General features: G+C 44.2%; 1 protein-coding gene across 5 annotated transcripts in view; it reads right to left on the reverse strand.

The window, feature by feature from the left end:
- The window catches only part of FAM83A (family with sequence similarity 83 member A), a 43,192-nt gene extending 19,951 nt beyond the window's left edge, over positions 1-23,241 (reverse strand). For 2 of the 5 annotated variants that reach the window (XR_011166937.1, XM_069080930.1), the window contains exons 1-3: positions 22,520-23,241; positions 11,992-12,159; positions 9,666-9,790 (exon numbers count right to left, since the gene is read on the reverse strand). Coding sequence is in view for 4 of the 5 variants with exons in the window: in XM_069080930.1 (XP_068937031.1) it covers positions 9,666-9,790; positions 11,992-12,159; positions 22,520-22,999 (773 nt within the window). In the remaining variant the exon portion in view is untranslated. The remainder of the gene's footprint in view (positions 1-9,665; positions 9,791-11,991; positions 12,160-22,519) is intronic. The other 3 variants (XM_069080933.1, XM_069080932.1, XM_069080934.1) reach the window with 3 other exon arrangements.
- Between the last annotated feature and the right edge of the window lie 2,385 nt (positions 23,242-25,626).

The following is a 25,626-nucleotide window of genomic DNA, read 5'->3' on the forward strand; positions in this document are numbered from 1 at the left end:
TTCCAGATTCTTTCCCTACCTCCCTCATCACCCACCCTTACTGGGAAGATAAGCAATTCAATATAGGTTGTACATGTGTAACTATGCAAAACATTTCCGTAGTGGATATATTGTGAAAGACTGACTGACTATATTTCCCTCCATCCTATCCCACCCCCCACTTGTTCTATTCTCTATTTTGATCCTGTCCCTTTTCAAAAGTGGGTGCTTCCAACTTCCCTTCCCCCCCCCCCCGCCTGCCCTACCTTCCATCATCCCCTCTTCTCATCCCCTTCCCCCCTATTCTCCTGTAGGGTGAGATACCCTATTTAGTGTGTATGTCATTCCCTCCCTAAGCCAAATTCAACGAGAATAAGGTTGACTCATTCCCTTTTGCCTTCCTGTTCTTCCCCTCCATTGTAACCATTTTCCCTTGCCTCTTCTATATAAGATAGTTTGCCCCATTCTATCTCTCCCCATCTCCTCTCATTATATTCTTCTCTCACTTCTTAATTTCACCTTTTAAGTATCATCCCTTCCTATTCAACTGGCCCTGTGCCCTCTATCTATGTATACCTGTAAACATATATACACACACTCACATATGTATTCATACACCCATATATGCTCCTATATAGACATATATGTATGTATACATATGTATATACATTTCTATTCCCTTCAACTATTCTCATACTGAGAAAAGTTTCATCAGTTACAATTATTGTTTTTCCATGTAGGAATGTTAATAGTTCAACTTTGATAAGTTCCTTATGATTTCTTTTCCCTGTTTAGCTTCTCATGCTTCTCTTGCTTCTTGTATCTGAATGTCAAATTTTCTATTCAACTCTGGGTTTTTTTCATCAAGAATGCTTGAAAGTCCTCTATTTCATTGAATGACCATATTTTCCCCCTGAAACATGATGCTCAGTTTTGCTGGGTAGGTGGTCCTTGGTTTTAATCCCAGCTCCTTTGACCTCTGGAGTATCACATTCCAAACCCTTTGATCTCTCGGTGTAGAAGCTGCCAGATCCTGTGTTATCCTGATTGTGTTTCCATAGTATTCAAATTGTTTCTTCCTGACTGCTTGTTCCCCTCCTTTCTTACTTCTCTCCCTCCCTTTCTCTCTTTTTCCCTTCCTTTCTCCCTTCCTTCTCTCTCTTACTCCTTTCCTCCTTGTCTTTTTCCTTCCCTCCCTACCTCCCTTCCTCCCTTCCCCCTCCCTTCTTTCCTTCTTCCCTCCCTCCCTTCCTTCCTTCTTTCCTCCCTCCCTCCTTCCATCCTCCCTTCTTTCTTTCCCTTACCTTCTCTCCCCTTTCCCTCTTTCTCCCCCTCCCTCCTTTCCTTCTTTCTTTTCCCCCAGCCTGCTTGCTAGGAGAAGATGGATATAAGCCTTTAAAAACCTTTAAAGGGTTAGGTGAACTGAACTTACATCATGGCTGTTACCAGACTTCTACCCTCGCTATCGCCACGGTTTTGAGTTACACTCTGTTCTCTTGTTCTGTCAGGTAAGATCAGGGGGAGGAGGAGGCTCCCAGTGCACTGCGGAATCCTAGACTGAAGCTATTATGATGATGATGTTGCAGATAAGACATTAGGCTCAGAGTCAAGAAGAACTGAGTTCAGATCCTGCCTTCCAACCTGGAGATCACCTATCCTCTCTCAGGCTCCATTTCTTCATCTATGAAATGGGGGCAATAATACCACCTAGCTCATGGGGCTGCTGGAAGTCAAATAAGACATGTAAAGTACTTTGCAAACCTTAAACCACTCTATAAATGTTAGCTATTGCTATTTAGCATCTTCCTAGAAATCCACACACCATTAGGACGGCATAGTGATGGTACACTATAGAGAGCATTATGGAGTCAGAACACCCAGGTTGGATTCCTGCTTATGATCTTCACCACTGACTGTGGACAAGTCATTTGTGGTGCAGTTTCCTCATGTATAAAGTAAAAGGGTTGGAATGGCTGAAGAATGTAATGGAATAGTATTATGCCATAAGAAATTACAAAAGAATGTACAGTCTATTTGTCTATAAATGGAGCTGTTCATGGCTACCAAACACCACCCTCTTTGTAAAGTGAATAAATATACATCTTTACCCCCCCACCACAAAAAAAAAAGAAATTTCAAAAAAGACTGTTTCAAAGAAACATGGAAAGGTTTGTATGAGTCCAAGAGCAGAGCAAAGTGAGCAGAACCAGAATGGTTTGTATGACTCTAATATTGAAGCTGAAAACAGAAAGATTTCAGAATTTTGATCAATATAATGGCTGGTTAGGACTTTGGGAGGCTGAGGGTGTAGCATGTTTCCCAGCTTTTGGCAGAAAGGTTATGGACTAGAGAATAAGACACATATTTTCAGATATGGCCAATGTATCCCTTTGTTATATTTGTCAGTCTTCAATTTGGGTGGCAAGGGTTTGTGGGTAATGATAGAGATGCCCTCTGTCCCCCCCCAAAAGGAAGGAAATTAAGAGCATGAATAAAGCTTTAAGAAAAATACCCAGAAAAGAATAGAAGAAAGTTCAGAAGGGAACCAAGACAAACAGGGCAGTTTGGTTGCTATTGTGTTAAATTTAAAATGTACCCAAAAAAGTGAGAGGTTGTAGTAACTGACCTTTAATGTCCCTTTCAATTCTTAAATCTATGAAAAGGAGTATGAAGGCAGCTGTTTGTATAGCAGAAAGTTTAAAAAAAAAAACAAAATAAGACAACACTAGAATTCTTTTTTTGTTTTTAAGCAATCGGGGTTAAGTAACTTGCTCAAGGTTACACGGCCAGTTATTTCTGGGTGTGGTGCTGAGTGTCTGAGCCCAGGATTCGATATCCAGGTCGTCCCAACACTGGAGCCAGTACCCTTACTCGCTGAGCCACCTGGCCGCCCCAACACTAGAATTCTAATATTCTTTCTTATATTTTAAATTTAGTCTTCCCAGGCCATTTAGAATATTCAGTTCTTGACCCACACACTCCATTACTCAGCTAGGTGGGTCTAAAGCCTGCCAGAGTAGATTAGGTTATTCATGGCTTTATTCCATTTAACAAGCCAAGACAGATGCCTTTGATGACTAATCTATCAAACCTTCTCATGTACATGTATATGTATATATATATGTATGTGTATGTTTATATGTATATGTGTATAGATGATAGATAGATGGATAGATAGATAGATAGATAGATAGATAGATAGGTCGTTAGATACACATGTATAATGAAGGGGGTTTTCCATGCCCTCAGAGCTTAGGAGAGAGAACATCCTAAATATTCTTCTTCTTAAAAAATTGAGGAAGCACCACAGCCTAGACAACTAATTTCTTGCCAAAAGATGTTTAAGCAAACATTTAATGCCTATAATGCGAATGGTATTGTCTTGGGTACTAGGGATACAAAAATGGAAAATGACACAGTCCCATACCTCAAGAAGTTTATATTCTATAGGGACAACTGTGGCATCTCCACAGTTTATTTGAAGTTAAGTCTGAGACCTTTTAAGATAACTTGTATGTGGATAGGGGTCATCCCCAGTGTTTGAGGTCAGCTCCCACCTGGTTTGGAAAGGAACTATCCTTTGCTGCCACTGTCAGAGAAAGACTACTGGGTGGTCCATCAGTGATATTATTTATGTTGTTAGGTTCTTTAGGAGTTTATTGAAAAAGACCTTAGTCTTGATAGTAAAAATAAGATTTCAAGTGACTTTTATCCCACTTCCAAACCCCTATCCATTTATCTTTACCCCTCCTTAAGCAAAAACACCTTCATCCCCATTCCCCTGTGCCTAGCTATTTAGCACATTCTTTCCAAGATCTTGGTGTCCAGTCTTATATCTGCAACTGTCTGGGTTCCTTTGTGTGGGGTGGGTGTACTAAGTCAGAACCTAAGCTGTTTAATTGTCGTGGGGGGGTGGGGGTGGAGAGGAGAATGGAAAGGGAGAGCAGAGAATGGAGTTGATTTGACTTGCTAAATGATCGTATCCATGATTTTCATTTTAAGCAAGTGCTTCATTTTAGGGACTTTCTAATAATGATTGTTAGCATTTATAATGGCATTTTAAGATTTGCAAAAGACTTCACAAATATCTCATTTTATCTTCCAAAAAACCCTGGGAAGTAGGTGCTATTATTATCCCCCATTTTACAGATGAAGAAACTGAGTCAAACAGATTAAGTGACTTGTCAGGGGTTCTACTTGGACTACGGTCTTTCTGATTCTAAATCCTCTACCACTTCATCATCTGCTGCCTAATCACAATAATAAGAGGTGGCATTTATAGATCACCTAAAGGAACGTTACAGCAAGTCTGTAGATGCTATTATTATCCCCATTTTACAGAGAAGGAAGCAGGCAGAGAGAGGTTGAGTGCCTTGGCCAGGGTCACACTGCTGATAAGACAAGTAGGATTTGAATTCAAGTCTTCCCAACTCCAAGTCTTTCCACCAGCTGCTGACCCTGTTTAGATGTTTCAAGAATGCGACAGACTTGGTGAAGATCATAGACAGGAAAGCTCATGTTGGTGAAGGATAATTTGGCCATGGCCAGACTGGAGACAAACCTCTTGAAATAGTAGGGGTTTGTGAATCTAAGATAATATTGCTACTGGAACAATTCTGGTTCCCCTTAATGGGCTTAACGTTTGTCAGCTAGATTCATTGTCTTATTCCAAAAAGCTATTGTTATTATTGCTGTTAAGGATTATAACCACAGCAACCACTACCCTGACAATAATCAGTAACCTTAGGAAATCAAACAGGCTTCTTTCTCATTTACAAACATGGACTTCTAAAGATGGTGCCATAAGATCTTCCGTTGTGAATTTCAAAGCAAATCAACAAAGACAAAGATTTCCCACAACTATTCTCTTTGGAGCAAAGGTCATTTGAGGAAAAGGCCTGGGAAATGAACATTTTGATGAGTTTAATGTAAAGGGAGTTCATCAAGATTCGCCTTCCCTGAAGAAGCACCTCAGGCCTAAGTTGTTGTTCATCTTTCATTTTTCAAAGAGGGCCAATGACATAATGAGGTGATGACTTGACTTGAGAGTGAATTGGATTTAAGTGAGGCAGGGTTACACAAAGTAATCAGCCTCATTCTCTCTTCTAGTCATCGAAGTCCAGTAGGCAAGACAAAAATCAGGACAGTTGGGGGTGGCCAGGTAGCACAGCGAGTAAGAACACCGGCTCCAGTGTTGAGAAGACCTGGAGATTGAATCCCGGGCTCAGACACTTAGCACCTACCCAGAAACACCTGGCCGTGTAACCTTGAGCAAGTTACTTCACCCCAATTGCTTAGGGGTGGCCAGGTGGCTCAGCGAGTAAGAGCACCAGCTCCAGTGTCGGGATGACCTGGATCAAATCCGGGCTCAGATACTCAGCACCACACCCAGAAATAACTGGCCGTGTAACCTTGAGCAAGTTACTTAACCCCGATTGCTTTAAAAAAAAAAAATCAGGACAGTTGGTGATGGCCCAGGGTGCAGTGGTTGATCTTAGTGTCTTCAATGTCTGACGAAGCTCTTGGTGCTTCACAGTGCCTCTCTCAGCTGCCTTCTTGACCCTAAGGACAAATTGTTCTCATCTACCCATTCTGCCTGGAGTCTTCATGTGTTTGGACTGGACATCCTCCTATCTCACCCACTGATTTGAGGCTTGTCGGTTATCATAAAAGGTGAGGGAATGTGAGGGAGGAGGTGGAAACCTGCCTCAAATGTGTTTCCACTTGAGTGGAACCCACACAGAGCAAAGCCGCTGTGTGAGAAGCAGATCTGGCAGACCCCTTCGCATCCCAGAGTGGACCCAACTTGAAAATCTAAGAAATAATTCCTTGGTCCTAAGTCTTTTATAAACAGCTCTGGGTGGGAGGGAAAGAGAGGGGAGAGGAGGAGAGGGAGCCCACAGGCAATGAAGACAAGGACAGTCATAAATCCATATGAAACTGGGGCTGCAGCTGGGCTCAGCTTGGCTCCCTCAAGCTGAAATCACCTCGGATCACTGCCCTTCATTATGCTTGATGATAGTGGGAACTTGTTATTTAGCTTTTTATCTCCACATCATTTCATTAGTGCATTTCCAAATCTTAGTGTTCCCAGGCCTCAGGGGAAGCCCCATCTTGGTGGGCTGGGTTTGGGAATTTGTATTTCTTTCCATTAGGATCACTTCACCCTAGACTTTCATGCAACAGCCCTTAGATTGTCGCAGGAACTTGCAAAAGTTGCTTGAAAGCATTTGCCTAATTGCTAACTTTGAGGCAAAGCTCTGGTATTAAGAAATATTGGGCAGGGAAAGAATAATTTTTTAAAAAGAATTCAGCAACTTTGGTCTAGTGAAGGGTAAAGCATTCTAGATTTGATCCCCATGTCATGTTTTTGGGATATAAGAATTCCTGAGGAGGGGAGGAGGAGAGAGAAAAGGATCATTTGATTGTTTATTTCTTTCCTGAGTCACAATAAATGTCAAATTTTTCCAGCTGGACCCAGACTGCCTCTCTCCTCTCCAGCCAAGAGGGAAGCTTGGAGTCCCAAGAGGAAAACATTAGTATAGAAATAAGGATTTGGAAAGGGAATCTGCGGAGAGGAAGATTTTCTTTGTCCCATGTTTCTTTTTGTTGTTAAACTCACTTCAAAATTAGCTGTTTGGAGCTTGCCTGGTTCAGTCTCACAGGCTCAAGGGGCAAGCCCATTCCCTTCCACCTTACTTAGAACTATGGGCCCAGGAAATGCTTGGATTAAATTTGGGTTGAGTACAAATCTCCCAGGTTGCAGAATTCCATCTGGAGCTACCCCCTTTTAAGGTGATGCTTCATTCACTTGTTACCATTTCTTGATCTCCACTAAATGGACAAAAAGACACAGAAAAGGCAGACGGACTACCACACGAGGGGTCCTTTGGTAAGAGCCCTTCCCAAACTGCACTTGGGATGAGTGAAATGCCTATAAATTAGAAACATGTGGATTCCATTTCCCCTTAAAATGCACCAGGGAGGATGAAAATAAAGGGAAAATAAGCCCAGGGCAAAATGCCTTTTAGATCTCAATGAAGCCAAAATGCTTGAAATGGCAAAATGGGTCCCCTCTGGTCACTGAGTAGCAAGGACTATGGCCCCGGCTCACAAGCAGCAGCTTCAAACCGGAGAATTCCAGCCCCGTTAGGACCAGACAACAGAATTCCAAATTCCAATTCCAACTGTTAATCCGAGTGCACATGGCAGTTGGAATAGAGCCTCTCTCTGTGGGAAGAGAGGGGGGAGTCGCTGAGCAGAAGCTGCTCTTTACTGCTGGTCTGTGTTTCTTGATGTTGCCTCTTCACCTTTTGTAATTTTCTGTGATGTTATTTCTTTAACCCAAGACTAGCCTTGAGCAAAATGGGGGCCTTCTGTAGTTAGGTGGCACCGTAGCTAGAACACTGGACCGGGAGTCATGAAGACCTGAGTTCACATGTGATCTAGCAGTGTGACTCTGGGCAAGTCACTTAACTTTTTTTCTCAGTTTCCTCATCTGCAGATAATAATAGCACTTCCCTCCCAGGGTTGTGTAGGTCAGTTAGGTGGTGCTGTGAAGTTTTGGGCATGGAGTCAAGGAGATTCATCTTCTTGAGTTCAAATCTGGCCTCAGACACTTATAAGTTGTGTGACTCTGGGCAAGTCAATTCACCCTGTTTGCCTCAGTTTCCTCATCTATAAAATAAGCTGGGGAAGGAAATGAGAAACCACTCCAATATCTTGGCCAAGAAAACCCCCAATGGGTCACAAAGAATCAGACACAACTGAAATGACTGAGCAATAACAACAAGCACCCTGTTGGGGCTCATTCCACACCTACAAGTCCCACCATCCAGTTTAGTACTTTTATATACCATCTCATATCATTTATATCTGTTTCACTTGTGAAAGAATTATTTCTCCAGCCAGATTGTAGCCTGGCAGGATGGAGTCTCTGTTTTATAGAACTTCTCTCTCCCCTCCCAAGCCCTACATAGACCTGGACCTACAGAAGGGGCCAGGAAATACTGGTTGACTACTCCTCTGATTGGGTTTGTTTTGTGTGTGTGTGTTTTTTTTAACGTGCGATGTGGTGTATTTCCAGGCTAATTTATGCAAAACATATGAAAAGGATTGTCATTTGATTTGCAACAACAGCCGCTACTTGTCGAGGCTGGCCCTGCTTGTGATGTTGTCTCTTCATCTCCCTGGCAGATTTAGGGACCCGGCAGCCTACCTGGCCTGACCTACAGTGCCCTCAGGGTTATTTGCATCCCTCATTCCACCATCTTGAGCAGTCATTTGATCCTGCTGTTGTCAGTCTTCTCTATGGGTCCAACCTGGAGAAACTGAGCACTGGCACCTGCCATAATTCCCTGATGTGTCTGTAGTCCCAGGACCTTCTTATCAATGATCCCATCTTGACAGGTGGTTTACAGGTGGGGCAAATAAAAGGACTTAAGAGAAAAATGGAACATCTCTAATTGATCTGAGCCAAGCTGATACAGGCCTGTGGATCTCAATGTTGGGTACTTGTTCCTTCTCCTTTCCAAGATCCTCCTCTTTTCCTGGGTAACCCTGACCCAAGATGATTGTCCATTCACTAAAATTCTAGTCTGTATCTCACAATCTGATGCTTGATTACTTCTTTCTCTGCAGTGTTTTTCTTTCTAGTTATGTCCTGTGTGTGCCATGGGTCACTAGATATTAAGCTCCCTGAGGGCAAGGACTAGGTCATATGGTGGTTGGTTTTTTTTAATCTCCATGAGACTGGGCATACAATGAATGTTTAATATATATATATTTCACTTTGGGTAAGTCAGTCACAATTATGGGCAATTGACCCAGGGGTAGAGCTGACCCTAAGAAGTGACCATGACTCAGAAAGATTTTCTTTTCTTCAGAGCATGAAATGAGTGAGAATATAGGAGGAAAGGGTAAGTCAACAGTCAAGTACTACAGGAAGGTCAGAAAGAATGAGGACTAAGCAAAGGATATTGGAGGCCTTGGATGGAACTGTTTCAGTTGAATGGTGGAGTTGGAAGCCTGATATTACAAAGATTTGATAGAAAAGAGTAGAAAGTGAGGCAGTTGTCCCCAAAACTATAGAAAGCTTTTTCTAGGAGTTTGGCTATGAAAGGGAAGAGAGAATTAGAACAATAGTTTGAGGAGAGCCAAGTGAAGGGGAAAATCTGGGCATGTTTGTAGAGAGCAAGGAAGGAGCCAATAAATAAGATTTTTGAAAACTAGGGGGGGAGAAAAGAAGTGATTAAAGGGGCATGCTTCCACCCTAGTTCAGGCCCTCATGTTCCCTCACCTGAACTATGGCAATAGACCCCAGTTGTGTTTTCATCAAGCTGCCAAACTGATATTCCTAAAGCACAGTTCTGACTGTGACACTCCCCTGCTCTAGAAGGTCCAATGGCTCCCTGTTGCCCCTAGGATCAAATACAAAGACTTCTGTTTGGCATTTAAAGTCCTTTACAACCTGGCCCCAGTTAAGCCTTCTAGACTGATTCACCTCCCTCCCCCTCAGGCACTCTCTGTTCCAGCCACACTGGCTTATTTTCTGTTCCCTGTGCAGGACTTGCCATCCATGCCAACAATGCTCTTCCCCTTAGTCCCCCTAGCTCAATGTGTGGATGGGCTCATCACTGGCTCCCCTCCCCCCAACGGAAGGTGAGGGCGCTGGGTAAAGGTCTCACCTGTATGATCCAGTGAGGACATATCTCCAGTCAGAGATGATGAACTTTTCCTGGATTTGGCCTGAGAACTTCTTGCCAGACTTGGCACAGTAGGTTTCTCCTTCCACACTCCGGACTGAAATGTTCTGTTAGAAGGAATTTCAAGATATAATTGAGTGACCCCTTAGTTCTCATGGAAATGTCAAATCTTAAAGCAAACAAGTAATGTAGTGGAAAGAACCCCAGATGTGAAATTAGAGGGGATGGGTCTGAAGATGAGCCTCCCTTTTCCTGCCTATTTGAGTTTGGACAAATAGCTTCATTTGCTGGGGCCTCAGTTTCCTTGAGCGTTCAGTTTCTGCTGTGACATCTCATAAGGAACATTAGTCATCCAGAGAATATCCAGAGAACAACCAGGAAGGGCCTCCAGTTCATTCGAGGTAAGAACTGAATGAAGGGATTGGGGAGAAGAAACTGGAGAAGAAATGTCAACCTAAATTTTAGCCCAAGGAGACTTGGGGGTGGGGGGAGGGGAGACATGATAACTATCTTCAAGAATTTAGAGTCTGTCTTATATGCAAAGGAATTAAATTTGTACTGATTGGCCCCCGAGGACAGAAGTAGGAACAATGGAGAGAATTAGATTTAGGCTTGATGTCAGTCAGAGCTATCCAAAGATGGAATGGGCTGCCTCCTAAGGTAATGAGTTCATCGTCCCTGGAGGTCTTCAAGCAAAGGCTGAATAATTGCTTGTTGGGGAGAATGTAGAGGGTGGTGCCTTCCAATCTGGAGGTTCTGTAACTCTCTGAGGAGGTTAGGCTAGATGTTCTTAAACGTCCCTCCCAATTTTAGTAAAAATCCGGATTTATAGGACTTTAGAGATCATATAATTGAAGCAGGTAACCAGGCAGTAGAGTAGATAGAATACTGAAGTCAGCATAGGCCTGAGTTTAAATCCTGCTTCAGGTGCTTTTTAGCTGTGTTATCCTGGGTAGGTTAACTTATAACCTGTCTGCCTCAGTTTTTTCATTGGTACAATGGGAATGATAGCACCTATCTCTCTATGAGGTTGTGAGGATCAAAAGATACATTTGAAGAATGCTTTGCTACCCTTAAAGTGCTTAGAAATTATTACTATTATTACTATAGATAATTATTATTACAGGTATATTATTATATACCTATTATTACTATGACTAGTTTAGGTCCAGTGTTAGCTTTGAAAAGGGGCTCAGTGACCTGAACCTATGAACCACATTGGTCCATGTGTAGTGGGGAAGAATGTCCTGCATACAAGATAGGACTATGCTTTAGCTGTGCCCCAGGAAGAATTTAAGACTTCATGTCCTGAGTGTGACCACTGTTCAGCTCTAATCACCTGCTCTTTCCTGGCATTGTCCCTGTAACACTAGAAAGGGTAAGAAAGTAACCACCAATAGCTAGCGGTGAGACCTTGGGCAAGTCATTACATGGCTTTAGGCCTCAGTTTCCTCATTTGTAAAGTGAGGGAGTTGGACTTAATTATCCATAAAGCCCCTGCCAGGTGTTTTGTTGTTTTTTTTCTCTTGTAATCCTATAAAATTGATCAGATCAGCATCCCATTTGTCAAGAAACTTTATGTAATGGAAGGAGCTCTGCTGGAGAAGTCAGGAGATTCAGTTTATATCCAGGTTCTTCCAGACATAATATTGTATGGCTCCTTTAATGCCCTCGATGGCTTCTAAATAACTGGTATTAAGTCAAGATTTGAGGGTGTAGGGAAGAGAAATTTTGGAAAAATGCTTCCAAACCTATCAACTACATGCTGGGTATGGGGATCATAAATCCTTGTGCAGAGTAGTGCTTTATAAATGCTTGGTAGATGAATGCATGGATGGATGGACGGTTTGTTGAGTGACCATTTAGTGTATCAAGATGATGAATACGCCAGAATTCGCTTGGCCTGTGAAGTCACCAAGACATTTTACCAAGAGGTTCCCTTGGAGACGAGGAGAATATCTCTGCAGCTTATCTACCTGTTGAGGATCCCTCTAGGTATTCAGCAAATTCTTCTGTAGCATTCATTGATGGCATTTGGTCATACATTCAAGAAACATTTGTTGAGCACCTACTAGGCTGTTTCTGTTTTGTAGGCTACAAAAATAAACGTTTAGCGGAGGGAGGTCCTGTTTTATTCAAGGAGAGGAGCCTTCGGTACAGGGCTATCTGGATGGTTGCTACACATCTCGTTTCTTTGTTTTTTTTTTTCTTTTTTTGGAACCCATGTCTGACCTGGGAATCCTCCCTTTCGGGGTACAGAGGATTGAAGGGTCAGAACCAACAAAGCCCCCTTTGAGGTCGTTCCTACCTTCAGGTGACTGTCCAGGATTTCAGCCTTGTCACACATCTCCTGAAAGAGCTTCACACCACATTGGTCAAGGAGCACACAGACAAAGACACCCCGCTTGTTGGCAGCCTCTAACACATCACAGAAGATCTCCGTATCCGTGAATACATCCATAAGGATGACCAGGACCTGGGCCAGGGCAGACAAGACCGCTCACTAGAGGGCTCAGGGTAGAATGTTTGCCTCATTACTCTTCTGAACTGGTTCTGGTTTCAGCCAAGCTTGTTGGATTTGGGGTAGGCCTGGTCTAGCTGGGGTCCCAAGGCAGAGAGGACCAAAGACACTCCTTCCCCCAACAGCAGCATTCAACTTAATTTAATTCAACAGTCATATATTAAGCAGCTCCTATTGTGCAAACCCCTGCAGTAGAGGCTGGGACTGCAAAGATGAAGAAACAACAGCCACACCCAAGTTTATAATACCTGGAAGATAGATGGGATTATAGGATTATAAATATAGGACAAGAAGGGACTTTGGAGGTCATTAGTCCAGTTTCCTTTCATTTGACAAATGACAAAAGTACAATAAAGTGACAGAAAGTGAAGGAAGGAAGAAGGGAAAGAAGGAAAAAGGGAAGGAGGGAAGAAGGAAGGAAGGAAGGGAGAGATGGAGGGAGGAAAAAAGGGAGGGGTTTCTCTGAGAATACTGGATGAAGAAAGTGGCTTTTTCTTGGAAAAATGATAGGGCCTTCTAAATCAAGCTAGGATTTGCTCAGAGACCAGGCTGGAATGATGGCTATAGCAGCAACAGCAAATGCAAATATTTGAGTCAATCAGGAAGTGCAAGGACCTGTTAGAATCATGACAGAGAGATTTGGAGTGTCCTGGAAAATGGGATCATGGAACCACCATGTGCCATGGAGCCCATCCAGATGGGTTTCCAGGTTATTAGGATTTCCCTCCAGTGTTCCCAGATAAGTATAAAGCAAGGTGAGAATAAGAGCCTAAGGATAGTCCACATTTATAATGCACATGAAGGTTTACAAAGTTAAAGGGACTTCTTTACCTCCCCTGACCATCCCTTTTCTCCACCCACACCCACATTCCTGACCATGACACAGGCCTCACACTTCCTGGCTTTTCCATTGTTTTGGCAGTCAGTTTTTCTCATCGGTAAAGCCGGGAGTTGTACTGGATGACCCCTCTGGGCCTGCATTATGATATATCTCGAGGACCCCCAAAATGGTCCCAAATTGGTCCTAGACCTGTTTTGGTCTGTGCAAAAATATTTTCTGACCCCAATCCCCATTAGCCCACAGAGAAAGCTGGGAACCAAAAGGGATTATTTGAATCCTTATCTCCTTTGCCTTTGGCTTATGGTCAGAGAGATGGAACAGCCCAAACTTGTTTATTAGACATTTAGAATCCTAGGCCATTGGTGACTCCCTAGGTCTCTCCCTTCCTGGGCCTCACCCTATTCTAAGGGGTTTAAACCCTACATTTGGAGGGACATTGGTGGTACAGTGGATGGAGTGCTGGGCTTGGAGTCAAAAAGATCTGGGTTCTAATTCTGCCTCAGAGACTGAGTAGCTGTGTGACTCTGGGGAAGTCCCTTTGTCTCTCTGGGCCTCAGTTTACCTATCTGTAAAATGAAGAGACTGGACTAGAGGACCTCTGAGATTTCTTCCAGCTCTAAATCTAAAGGAGAAAGCTTCCTCCTACCTCAGATATTTCACTTAGCCCTGGTCTGCCTCAGTTTCCTCATATGCAAAATAGAGATAAGCTGTCCCCTCTCAGAGTTGTTGGTGAGGATCAAATGAGATTTTATATATATATATATATATATATATATATATATATATTTATTTATTTACACACACATATATGTATAGACACGTATATGCATATATGTGTACATATATAAATTATATATAAATGTATACACACACACACATACAAGAGCTTTGTGAACCTTAGAGATATATAAATGCTCTCATTCAAATTCAGGTCTTCTGACTCCAAGAATCCCTGAGCCAAGCTCCCTGTTGATGTATTTAAAGGCATTTTTTAAAAGACATAACTTCTCTGTTTTACATATGCTCATTGTATCCATACCACTAAAACAATGATTTTTTATTAATATTATTCAAGACTAAGTGTGCATACTCCCCCCAGTGATGTCACCTAAGCACGTTCATCTGATGGAGGCTGTCGGCGAGGAGCACTTGGCAGCGCCAGTAGACCCAAGGACATATACATGGACATACTCTGATAGAAGACACCTAGTGAAGACAGACTAATTTGGAATTAAAACAAGTTGATGATGTGGTAACTAATGGATGGAGAAGGAAGAAGTTTTAATTCTGTATAGGAGAAGAGGTAGGTGACTTGAATAACAGCCCATACCACCAGTGCTGCAGTGGATGGAACCTGGAGTCAAGACCTCAGACACTCACTGGGGACCCTGGGCAAGTCATTTGACTTCAGTTGCTTTATCGGTAAAATGGGGATAATGATAGCACCTACTTTCCAGGGTTGTTATGAGGATCAAGTGAGATAAGATTTGTAAACCACGAAGCGCTTTTATTTTATTTATTATAATATTAATTTTGTTATTTATTTTTATTTATTATTATGACTTATTGTTTATTGTTATTTATTATATTATAATAGCTATTGTGGAAGTCTCTGCATCATGAGCTGGACATACCTGGGAGAAGGCTCTAGGAGATGAATGGGTGACAGTTTGTTGCTGTATAACCAACCACAAAAACACCACCGTTATGGGATTCGTCGGATCCCCATACTGAAGACTGCCCAGGTATCTCCTGGCTGCATTTGATTTCCTTATTATGTTGGAAATGGATTCGTCAGCTGCTTCTGGAGGGACCAGAAGTGGCCGAGCTGGGCACTACCAAATGTCACTTGGGGTAATTGCTGATGCCCCTCTGCCACTCCATACCCTCTCCAACCCGGGCTGGAGCTCCTCCTTTTCTCCCTCCCTTTCTCTTCTCCCCTTGTCTCTTTTGCTTTTCCTCCAGTTTTCTTCTTCCTGTTTTGGGGCATGTTTTCCACTGGAACTGCTCTGATGTCTCTGTAGGCATCAGTGTCAAAAGTGAAAAGCATAGGGGCAGCCAGGTGGCGCAGTGAGTAAGAGCGCCGGCCCCGGAGTCAGGAGACCCGGGGTTGGTTCCAGCCTCAGATACTTAACACCCACACAAAATAACTGGCCATGTAACCTTGAGCAAGTTACTGAACCCCAATTGCTTAAAAAAAAAAAGTGAAAAGCATGTCAAAAGGGCAGAGATATAGAATAAAGGATTGGGGAACCTGTGGCCTTGAGGCCACATGTGGCGTTCAGGTCCTTGGGTGCGGCCTTTTGACTGAGTCCAAGTTTTATAGAATAAATCCTTTTATTTTGTTTGGGATTTGTTCTGTGAAGGTTGGATTCAGTAGAGGGTCACATGTGGCCTTGAGGCTGCAGGTTCCCCACCCCTGCATAGATCATACACACAGGGAGGGGCAAAGGGGCAGAACTCACTTTGTGGGAAATGATAACCAATCACAGGCAAGGATACATTGGGAGGCACACACAGACCCACATCAAGACACACTGTATATGGATTAATATACAAAGGGGCACAGAAAGATGAGACAGACACACGAGTGTCTGAAGGACTCATATAGAAATCACCACTGTGACTCAGCTTGCCTTCTCCCTCCATCCCTGTGGTCTCCTTTTCCCCTTGGAGGCTTATTCCCGGAGCCTCCCTTTTGAGGAAGGGCCCAGGACAACCATCCTTGATTCTCTGTACTTCACATCTCTTCCTCTTCTGCCTTTCCCTCTTCCAACCCCCTCCCCCTCCCTTTTATGTGTGGTCTTCCCCTGTTAGAATAGGTCCTTGAGAGACCTTTTTTTTTTTTTGTTTCTGTATTTGTATCCCTAGCACTTAGCATAAGGCCTGGCACGTAGCAGGTAACTGAATAAATGTTTGATGACATTCAGAAAAGGGACTAGATTTGTTCTGTTTGGTACCAGAAGAAAGAAGTAAGAGTAATGGGTGAAGTTGAGAAGAGACGAATTTAGGCTTGATGTTAGGAAAAAACTTCCTAATCGATGGTGCTCTCCATCCAGAAGTGTGCTGGGCAGCCTTAGGAGAGAGATGGGGAGTTCCCCCTTACTGGAACTAGTCAAGGAAAGACTGGATGACCACTTGGTGGGGTTGAAGGGGAATACGTCAGACCAGATGCTATGAAGTCCTTCTCAACTCTGAGGTCCTGGGATCCTGTGATACAGAGGAATGATAGATACCTATACAATGTGCATACCCAGAGCTGTGAATGGACACACATGTGCGCGCACACACACACACACACACACACACACACCCCAATAGATACCAGAAAGGGGGTTGCTTATCTCCAGAGACCAAAGAGTGGCCAGGGAAACCTCATGTGTGGGCACTGCTCCCTGAGATCACACCTTCTAACTTGCTGCTTCCTCCTCAGAGGCCCCTGTGTACTGCCCCTCATGGGGAGAGCTAATGCCCTTCAGGACAGGCCATTCTGGGCAGTGGGAAAGAGAGCAGGATTTCAATCACAAGCAGTTACTTATTATCCACTTTTGTGCCATGTGTTGGGAGCACAAGGACAAAAATGAAAGTCTGTGTAACCTCGAGTTTACATTCTATGGGGGAGATGACAAGTTCAAATGTGAGACAAAATAGATTAGGGTGGGGAGAGAGGGGAGGATGGCACTGGCAGCCAGAGGGATCAGGAAAGGCCTCATGAATAAGGTGGTGATCCTCAAAGGCAGAGATGAGTTGGGAGGGCATTTCAAACTTGGGCAAAGATCGATAAGGAGCCATGAGAAGGCCATTTTGGCTGTAATGTGCAGCGAGGGAAGGGGAGCTAACAAACAGGGTGTCCTAAGAATCTTTAACCCATTAAGGCTTAAAAAACGACACCAAGACTTTTGGAACACTGTAAAATAAGGTTGAGAAGGTAGGTGAGTGCTAGATTGTGAAGGACATTAAAAGGTACACAGTGTGTTTTCTTTTGTAGTGCAGTTGTGTCCAACTCTCTGTGACCCCCATTGGGGTTCTCTTGGCCAAGATACTGGAGTAGTTTGCCATTTCTTTCTTCAGCTCATCTTACAGATGAGGAAACAGAGGCAAAGAGGGTTAAAATTTAGGACTTGCCCAGGGTCACACAGCTGGTAAAAGGATTAAGGCTTGATTTGAACTCAGGTCTTTACTACAGTCCCACAAGTCACAACCCCAATTCCTTAGCAAAACAAAGCAAAACAAAAAACCCATGTAATTGGGGAAAATATTATAATTAAAAAAATAAAAATGAAAGTTCTCATTATGTTCTGCACACGAATCAGCTGGTATTACTTGAGGCCAAAGAGGTGCCCTACTTCAGACCAGGGAGGGGGCTCAGGATATGTGTGTGTGTGTTCTTTCTACTTCCCAGGAATCTCCCCATGGAACCATGCCCCACAGGCACCTTGGGGAGCACTCTCCTCTGTAGATATGGGGGCTCACTGGCTTTGCCTTCTGGTGGTTGGTGTGGATGGATGACATTGTCGTTCCTTAGGGGCTTAACAGATTATTCATAGGATTCCATTAGTTCACTCTGAAGCATTTTGTAACCCTCCCGGCTGGGCTGCCCTTGAGCAGTTGGCGCAGGGCCCGATGCCAGCGCAGCAAATGCTCAGTGGCTATGACAGGAGAAGGCTGGTTCCAGGACTTTTTTCCGCTCATGGCTGTGCCCTCAGATTCTGCCCTCCGTGACCAGAGGTCCTGCTTCCTGTCGTCAAGTCAACAAGCATTTATTAAATGCCTGCTGGGAGCCAGGCATTCTGCCAAGGGCTGAGGATACAAAGAAAGTCCAGAAGACAGACCCCGCTGACCAGGAGTTCACGGTCTTAAGGGAGAACCCAGCATGAAAGCAACTCTAGAAATAAAATGCCTCCGGGATGGATTGGGGGTAATCTCAAATTCAGATTAAGGCAGACTGGGAAAGGCTGACTGCACAAGGTGGGGCTTTAGCTGAGGCTGGAAGGAAGCCCAGAAATGGGGAGGGAGAGCGTTCCGGGCGTGGGGACAGCCGGGGAAAACTCCCGGAGTCGGGAGATGGAGGAATAGCCCGGCCAGTCGGTGTCTAGGTGTTACACAGTATGTGCGGGGTCGGGACTGGGAGGACTGTGTAAGAGGGAAAACAGAAGGCTCCGTGTTAGGGGTAGCATTGTCCTGGGCAAAATCACGGGGGACTACTGCCCTGCCCGCAGGTGCGTCCCCAGAGGTCTGCCCAGGTGGTAGAAAGTCCCCTTTTGTTGGAGCGAGGTAAGGGAGGAGAGAGGGTCCATCTGGAGACCTGGATTAAGGGCTTTATGAGTGACTGGTACTAATACCACGATGCCAGCGCTTGAAGCACATCAATAAGGATGACTTTCATTTCTAGACCATGCAGGGATTATGGCCGTGGTAGAATGGAAAGAGTCAGCCTGGGAATACGGAAGACCCGAGTTCAAATACGACCTCTGGTTCTGTGACCAGGGGCAAGTCACATTCCAACTCGTGGCTCTGGGCATTTTATGTGGCTACCTGTCATTACTGAAATTTCTCCCTCTTCATCTCTTGCTTTTGATTTTCCTGACTCCCTTCACATCCCAGTTAGGTTTCCCTGTTCTCATCCTTCCCCGGGAGACGGTGCCCAGTTTATCCTGTCTGTCCCTTGAGTTCCCAGGAGACTGTGAGCTCCCTGAGGACAGGGACTATCGTGTGCCTCTTTTTGTGTCCTCAGGACTTCCCACAGGGCCTGGCACATAACAGGTGCTCCCGGCAGCTCTCTAAGGCTGTGAGTTGGAGAGAAGGTACATTGGTAGAGGGGGTTTCCTCACCCTGGAGTTCTCTACACAGATGAAGTCACAGATCCCAGCCCCTATTCTCTGCCTCTGTTCCACAGAATTGAAGATATGGGAGGACCTCAGAGGCCATCAGATCTAACTTTAATGAAAATTACCTCTACAACGTCCCCCCAAAGTGGCCAACTAGTCTCCATTTGAACACCTCCAGTGATAGACCACCACAGAGATTTAGAGCTGGAAGGTTGTCTAATCTCATCATACTGACCAAGAAACTGAGAGCTAGATAGGTAAAGAGATTTGCCTAGGGTAACGTAGTGAATGGAGAGCTTCACTTGGAGTCAGGAAGGCATGGGTTCAAATTCTACATGAGAAACTAACTCTGCAACCTGGGAAAACAAGCTTAATTTCTTGGATCCTCAGTTTCCTTGTCTGTAAAACGGGGATAATAATAGCACCTTATCAATGGATTAATAAGCATTTGTCAAGACCTAAGAGTTGGGGATGGGGCAACTAGGTGTCAAAATGGATAGGGTCCTGGACCTGGAGTCAGAAGACTCATCTTCATGAGTTCAAATCTGGCCTCAGCACTTACTAGCTGTGTGACCCTGGACAAGTCTTTTAACCCTGTTTGCCTCAGTTTCCTCATGTGCAAAATGAGCTCCAAACCACTCCAGTATCTTTGTCAAGAAAACCCCAAATGGGGTCATAAAGAGTTGGACATGACTGAAAACAACTGAACAACAAGAGCTGGGGACAGAAAGAACAAAAATAATCCCTTGCATCAAGGAGCTCAACCAATTTATATAAATAAGATGCACACTGAATAGAGTAGACAGAAAACAAACTTCCAGGGGAAGACGCCAGAAGCCGGAGGTTGGGGTCCGTAGGGGAGAGAAACCAGGAAGAGCTCACTGAAAAGTGTGGCCTTGCCTGAAATTTGGCAGGGTTGTTGTGAGAATCAAACTGCATCATTTATGGAACATGATTTGCAAGCCTTAAAGTGTGACTATTAATTAGCAGAGCCCGTGTTCATAGCCAGGTCCTCAGCCTCCAGATCTAGCCTGCTAAATCCTTCTACTGAGCCCAGGTCTCCCTAAGGTACATCTCTCATCACCACCCTCAGTGCCACAAGATTTTTAGTTCCCATCTTAGCAATGAGGAAACTAAGCCCCTGAAAGGTTAAAACACTTGGTCAAGGTCATACAAGAAAATTAGTGAACAGATCCAGAGCTCAAACCTCGGGTCAGGTCCTTGACTCCCAGGTGCAGACGTTCCCAAGTGAACCATTCTCATTGTGCTCGTCTGTCAGCACTGATTCATGGTGCCTTGACAAGCCAAAAAGTCACCCTCCATTACCATCCTCCCACCCCCTTCCCTAAGCTGGCTTCTCCAGCAATGACTTTTACAGAGTACTTTGAGGTTTACAAAGCCCGACTTGATCCCATTTGAGCCTCACAGCAACCTTCCAATGTAGGTACTTCAGCATTAGCCCCATTTCACAGATGAGAAATCTGAAGGAACTTAATGATTTCAAATATTTGACCTGAGAGAGAGCTCAGGCCTAAGACTGACCTTAGCATAGAAACCAAATCTGCAAAGACCTGTGTAAGGGACAAAGTGGCATGTCCCCTTCCCATGAGTAAGTCTAAACCGAACTCAATCATTTAAAAGGTGGGGCTCAGACCAGATGATTTCTAAGGCTCCTTCCAGCTCTAAAACCAATTTGTATGCCCATTTTAGCAGAGACAGACAGATAAACAAGGGACAAAGGTAACAGGGAAAGGCAAAGAAAGACATGCAGAATGACCCATCCTCTCTAAAGAACATAGTTCACAAATGGACACACACAGTGAAATGATTGTCCTTTGCACCTTCTTCAGAATCATATTCGGCCTAGATTTATGTGGAAGGACAACAATCAATAAACATTTATCAAGCACCCACTATGTATGTGCCTGCACTGTGCTAAGCCCTGGGGATACAAGAAGAGACAAAAGATAGTCCCTGCCCTCAAGGGGCTTCCGATTTTGACATCACTATCTCCACAGATAGGATGTCGGGGCACTGGGCAAGGAGCGCAGCTGGCCAGCAGGAGGCTATCCTGTGATTGGAGAGGGATGATTTTTCTCGAGTGACGTCCCCCCACTGCGTGTCATGGTGTCTGAAATGCCACCATCAGAGCAGTTATTCTTTTGGGTCTTCAAAGGGTCTAGTGTGTGTGTGTGCATATATCTATATCTATATCTGTGTATGTTTATATAAAATCATTATATATTATATATACATACACACATGCATGTATGTGTGTGTTATATGTATATGCATGCATGTGTAGGTGCATGTGAGTGCATATGCATGCATGTCTGTGCATGCGCACATATACACGTGTGTATGTAAATAACAGCTAATGTTTCTGTAAGGTGGACAAAGTGCTTTGCATCACCTCTTTTCATCCTCACAAGGACCCTGTGAGGTAAGGATCACAAGTATTAACATCCTTATTTTGAAGGAAGCTGAGTGAGGGAACAGCTAGCATTTGTGCAGCCCCTGAGGGTTTGCAAAGCACTTTACAAATATGGTTTCGTTCAATCCTTGCAACAATGCTGGGAAACAGATGCTATTGTTATCCCCATTCTACAGATGGGGGAACTGAGGTCCAGAGAAGTTAAGCCCAGGGTCACACAGTCAGCCTGTGACAGAGGTGAAACTTGAACCCAGGTTTTCTGGAATCCAAGACCCACTCTTACAGCAACAATTTGGGGGAAGGTAGGCTTTGGACTGGCTCTGTTGAAGGTGACATAAAAATGATGATAATTTTTCTAATCTGAGTCTCTAGTGTGTTGTCCTGAAAAAGAATCAGAGGACCTGGGTTTAAGTGCAGATTCTGCTACTTACTAGGTATATGACCTTAATTTCTGCAGGACTTAGTTTGCTCATCTGTAAAACAGGGGGTTGTTAATAAAGCTCCCTAAGGTCCTCTCCGGTTTCAAATCCTGTGAGCTGTAAATCGGAGGGCCTTGTCTTCCTCTCACACAATGGAAAGAAGGCTGGATTTGGCATCAGAGGACCTGGGTTAGAATCCTGCCTCTATTTGTGTGACCTTGGGCAAGTCACTTCCTCCCGGGGCCTTAGCTCCTGCCTGGGCTCCTGCTGAGGTCACTTCCAGTCCTAGATGAGGATGCTCCCATTCATAGCACCTCCCTCAAAGGGCTGCTGTGAGGGCCAAATGGTATGATATGTGTAAAGTATTTGGGGAGTATCCAAAGTACTCCACAGACTTGATTTGTAGTGTATTTGTAGTGATAGTCTTTTACTGCTGCCCCACTAAGCAAAGGGAATCAGCTAAGACCCATTAAACTAGTGCCTACTATGTTCCAGGCACAGGAGATTAAAAAAATAAAATGAAAATGACACTGTTCCTGTCCTCAAGAAGGTTGTACTCTATCAGCTCAGCAAAACAGCTCAGCGTGAGAAGCCTCGGCAGTCAGGGACCAAGCTGGGCTGATAGAAGGGGCTGGAGCTGCAGGGACCAGCAGCGCTCGGGGTGAAATGGACCCCACACCTGTTCTGAGCCCCAGCTCCGCACCCTGTCCCTGGCCTCCCCGCCTCCCCCCCCCCCCATACACACAGAGAACCTGGAAAGGGCCAGGGCCTGCCCCCTTGGGCTCCTCTCTACCTGACTGGTCTTGCTGATGCAGCGGCGGATGAGGTCCCTGATGTTGTTGTGCTTGTCCGTCTGGAAGTACACGGTAGCACTGGACTTCTCCTTCAGGTAAGGCTTCTCGGCCTCACTCCAGCTCTGCAGCAGGGCTGGCTCACTGCCCTCAGACAGCATGGGGAAATAGGTACCAGACTGGACAGAGCTGCAGTCATTGACCTTCAGGCCCAGCTCTCCCTCCACAGGGGATTCCTTGGCATAATAGGGCTCCTTGGAATTTTCCTGAATATACTGAGCTTCCACAGACGACAGGAAGTCCACCTCCCCTTCTTTGCTCAAGGCATTCTGGTATGACTCTGGGCCGCCATCCAGAAGGGCATCCATGGCCAACCTGGCGCTTTCACTGTGGCTGAAATCAACCTTGGTCAGCCTGCTCCATTGGTTCTTGACCTCTTGAAGGCGTTTCTTGATCTTGCCCATGGGTCTTGACCTGTGCATTTTTCTAAGCTGGAGGAAGAGACTTCCCCAAAAGGCTGCAGGTTTGACAAAGGAGACAAGCTCTCCAACCCGGTCCCATGCAAAGAGAGTTCACGAGCTCACTAAGGGGGCCAGGCAGGATCAGGCAGGGGAGGAGGAAGAAAAGGAGGGGCTGAAAATTAGCATGTATGTGTGCCCTGGGAGCAGACAACCCCCCCAGGGCTTGTAGGTGAGTATACAGACACACAACCCTCTCACACACAGGTCCAGGAAGTGAATTTAGCAATGCATTTAAACAATGCTCCAGATAGATCTTAAATCTGGAGCCAAGTGATTTCCTTATCTGCAAATAAAGGGCATACACCCTACCCAGAGGGCAAAGGGGTGAATCCGTCTTCATTCCTTTGTCAGAGTTAGTAATGGAACGATTTCCTCTCCTCCCTCTCATTCCTCCAAAGTTGCAGCAAGTCCTGCTTTCAGACTCTATTGCACAACTTGCCTGACAATCTCTGAGTCCAGAGCCCCTGGGGCCTTTGTTACAAACCCAGCTGTCACACAGGTATTAACAGGCTGCTGAATGGCCTGATTCATTGGACAGTCAGTAGATGTTTATTAAGTGCCCATTATGTTTAGAGCCCCAGGAGGCATCTCATTAGAGTGGAAAGAACACTGGATTTGGTAGTTGGAAGGCCTGGGTTCAAATCCTGACTTTTCCAGTTACTAGGGAGTAACTTGAGGTAAATGAGATCACCCCTCTGATAAAGAAGATCTCCTCTGAGTCTGTTTTCTGGGTGGTTTGGACAGGCTAATCTCTAAGACCCCTTCTGCTTCCCTGATTCTAGTGTTCTCAGGAAAGGTCTAATGATAAGTGAGGGCCATCTCCAGTCATCCTGATCTATATGTCAACACTGGACCCAGACAGCTCTTGAGGAGAGAGTGAGGCTGGTGACTTTGCACAGCCCTGCTTCACTCAGATCCAATTCACTTGCATTTCATGGTATCACCTCCCTGATGCCATAGTCCTCTTTGAGAATGAAGGACAAACAACAATAATGATAAATGGAGCTTTATCCTTGCTCTCAAGAAGCTTACACCATAGTAAAGAACATTAGATTCATACACAGATTAATCAATCGATAAACCTTCCTTTAGCATCCACCATGGTGCCAGGCACTGGGGTAGGTGCCAGTGAAACAAAGATAAAAATTAAACAATCTCTGCTCTTAAGGAACTTTGGGTTTTTTTTGGGGGGGAGGGGGGGGAGGAGGAAGAGAACATGTGCACACAGGGTGTCCCAAAAGTCTTAGTGCAGATCTAAGCCATTAAAGCTTAAGCTATTTTTTAAAAACATTTTTTTATTTATTTTTAGCTTTCAACATTCACTTCCATCAGATTTTGAGTTCTAAATTTTCTCCCCCTCCCTAAGACGGCATGCAATCTGATATAGGCTCTACATATACATTCATATTAAACATATTTTCACATTTGTCATGTTGTAAAAAAGAATTAGAACCAATGGGAGAAACCACAAGAAAGAAGAAGCAAATAAAAAAAGAGAGCAAATAGTGTGCTTCCATGTGCATTCAGACTCCAAAGTTCTTCTCTGGATGTGGACAACATTTTCTATCAGGAATCTTTTGAAGCTTAGATCCTTGCATTGCTGACCAGAGCTAAATCTATCAAAGTTAGTTGTCCTATAATGTGGTTGTTACTGTGTACAGTGTTTTCCTGGTGCTGCTCACTTCACTCAGCATCAGTTCGTGTAAGTCTTTCCAGGTTTTTCTGCTGTCCGCCTTCTAAGCATTTCTTATAGCACAATAATATGGGATTGCCTTTATATATACCACAACTTGTTCAGCCATTCCTCAATTGACGGGCATGCTCTCAATGTCCAATTCTTAGCCATCATAAAAAAATGCTGCTATAAATGTTTTTGCACATGTGGGTCCTTTTCCCATTTTTATGATCTCTTCGGAATATAGACCTAGAAGTGGTATTGCTGGGTCAAAGGGTATGCACAGTTTTAAAGCCCTTTGGGCATAGTTCCAATTGCTCTCCAGAATAGTTGGATCAGTTCACAACTCCACCAATAATGCATTAGTATTCCAATTTTCCCACATTTTGTCCAACACTTATCATTTTTCTGTTTTGTCATGTTAGCCAATCTGAAGGTATGATGTGGTACCTCAGAGTTGTTTTGATTTACATTTCTCTAATCAATAGTGATTTAGAACATTTTTTCATATGACTACAGATAAGCTTAAGCTATTTAAGGTTAAAACTGCACTAAGACTTTTGGGGCAACCTTTGTGCATAAATAGATTTGGGATAAAATAGTACAGAATAAATATAAATTAAATGTGTGATAGTTAAACATGAGGTTGTTAGGGAGAGAGGGCACTAGCAGTTGGGGTGATCAGGACAGGTTCTATGTAGAAGAATGGGGTACTTGATCTGCATTTTGAAGGAAATGAAGAATTCTATGAGGCAGAGGTAGTGAGAAGAGTATTCCAGGAGACAGAGTAGCACATATGAGGAACAGAGAGGAGGCCAGTTTATCTAGACCATATAGTTGGGGGAAGGGGAGTAAAACATCCCCACTCCCCATATTGGGATTAGACTGGATGACCACCAAGGTTCTTGGGAGC

This window comes from Petaurus breviceps, unplaced genomic scaffold, assembly GCF_028583685.1.
Source record: "Petaurus breviceps papuanus isolate PSGF00001 unplaced genomic scaffold, PetGlider_PUasm1.0 98, whole genome shotgun sequence".
Classification (NCBI taxonomy): Eukaryota; Metazoa; Chordata; class Mammalia; order Diprotodontia; family Petauridae; genus Petaurus; species Petaurus breviceps.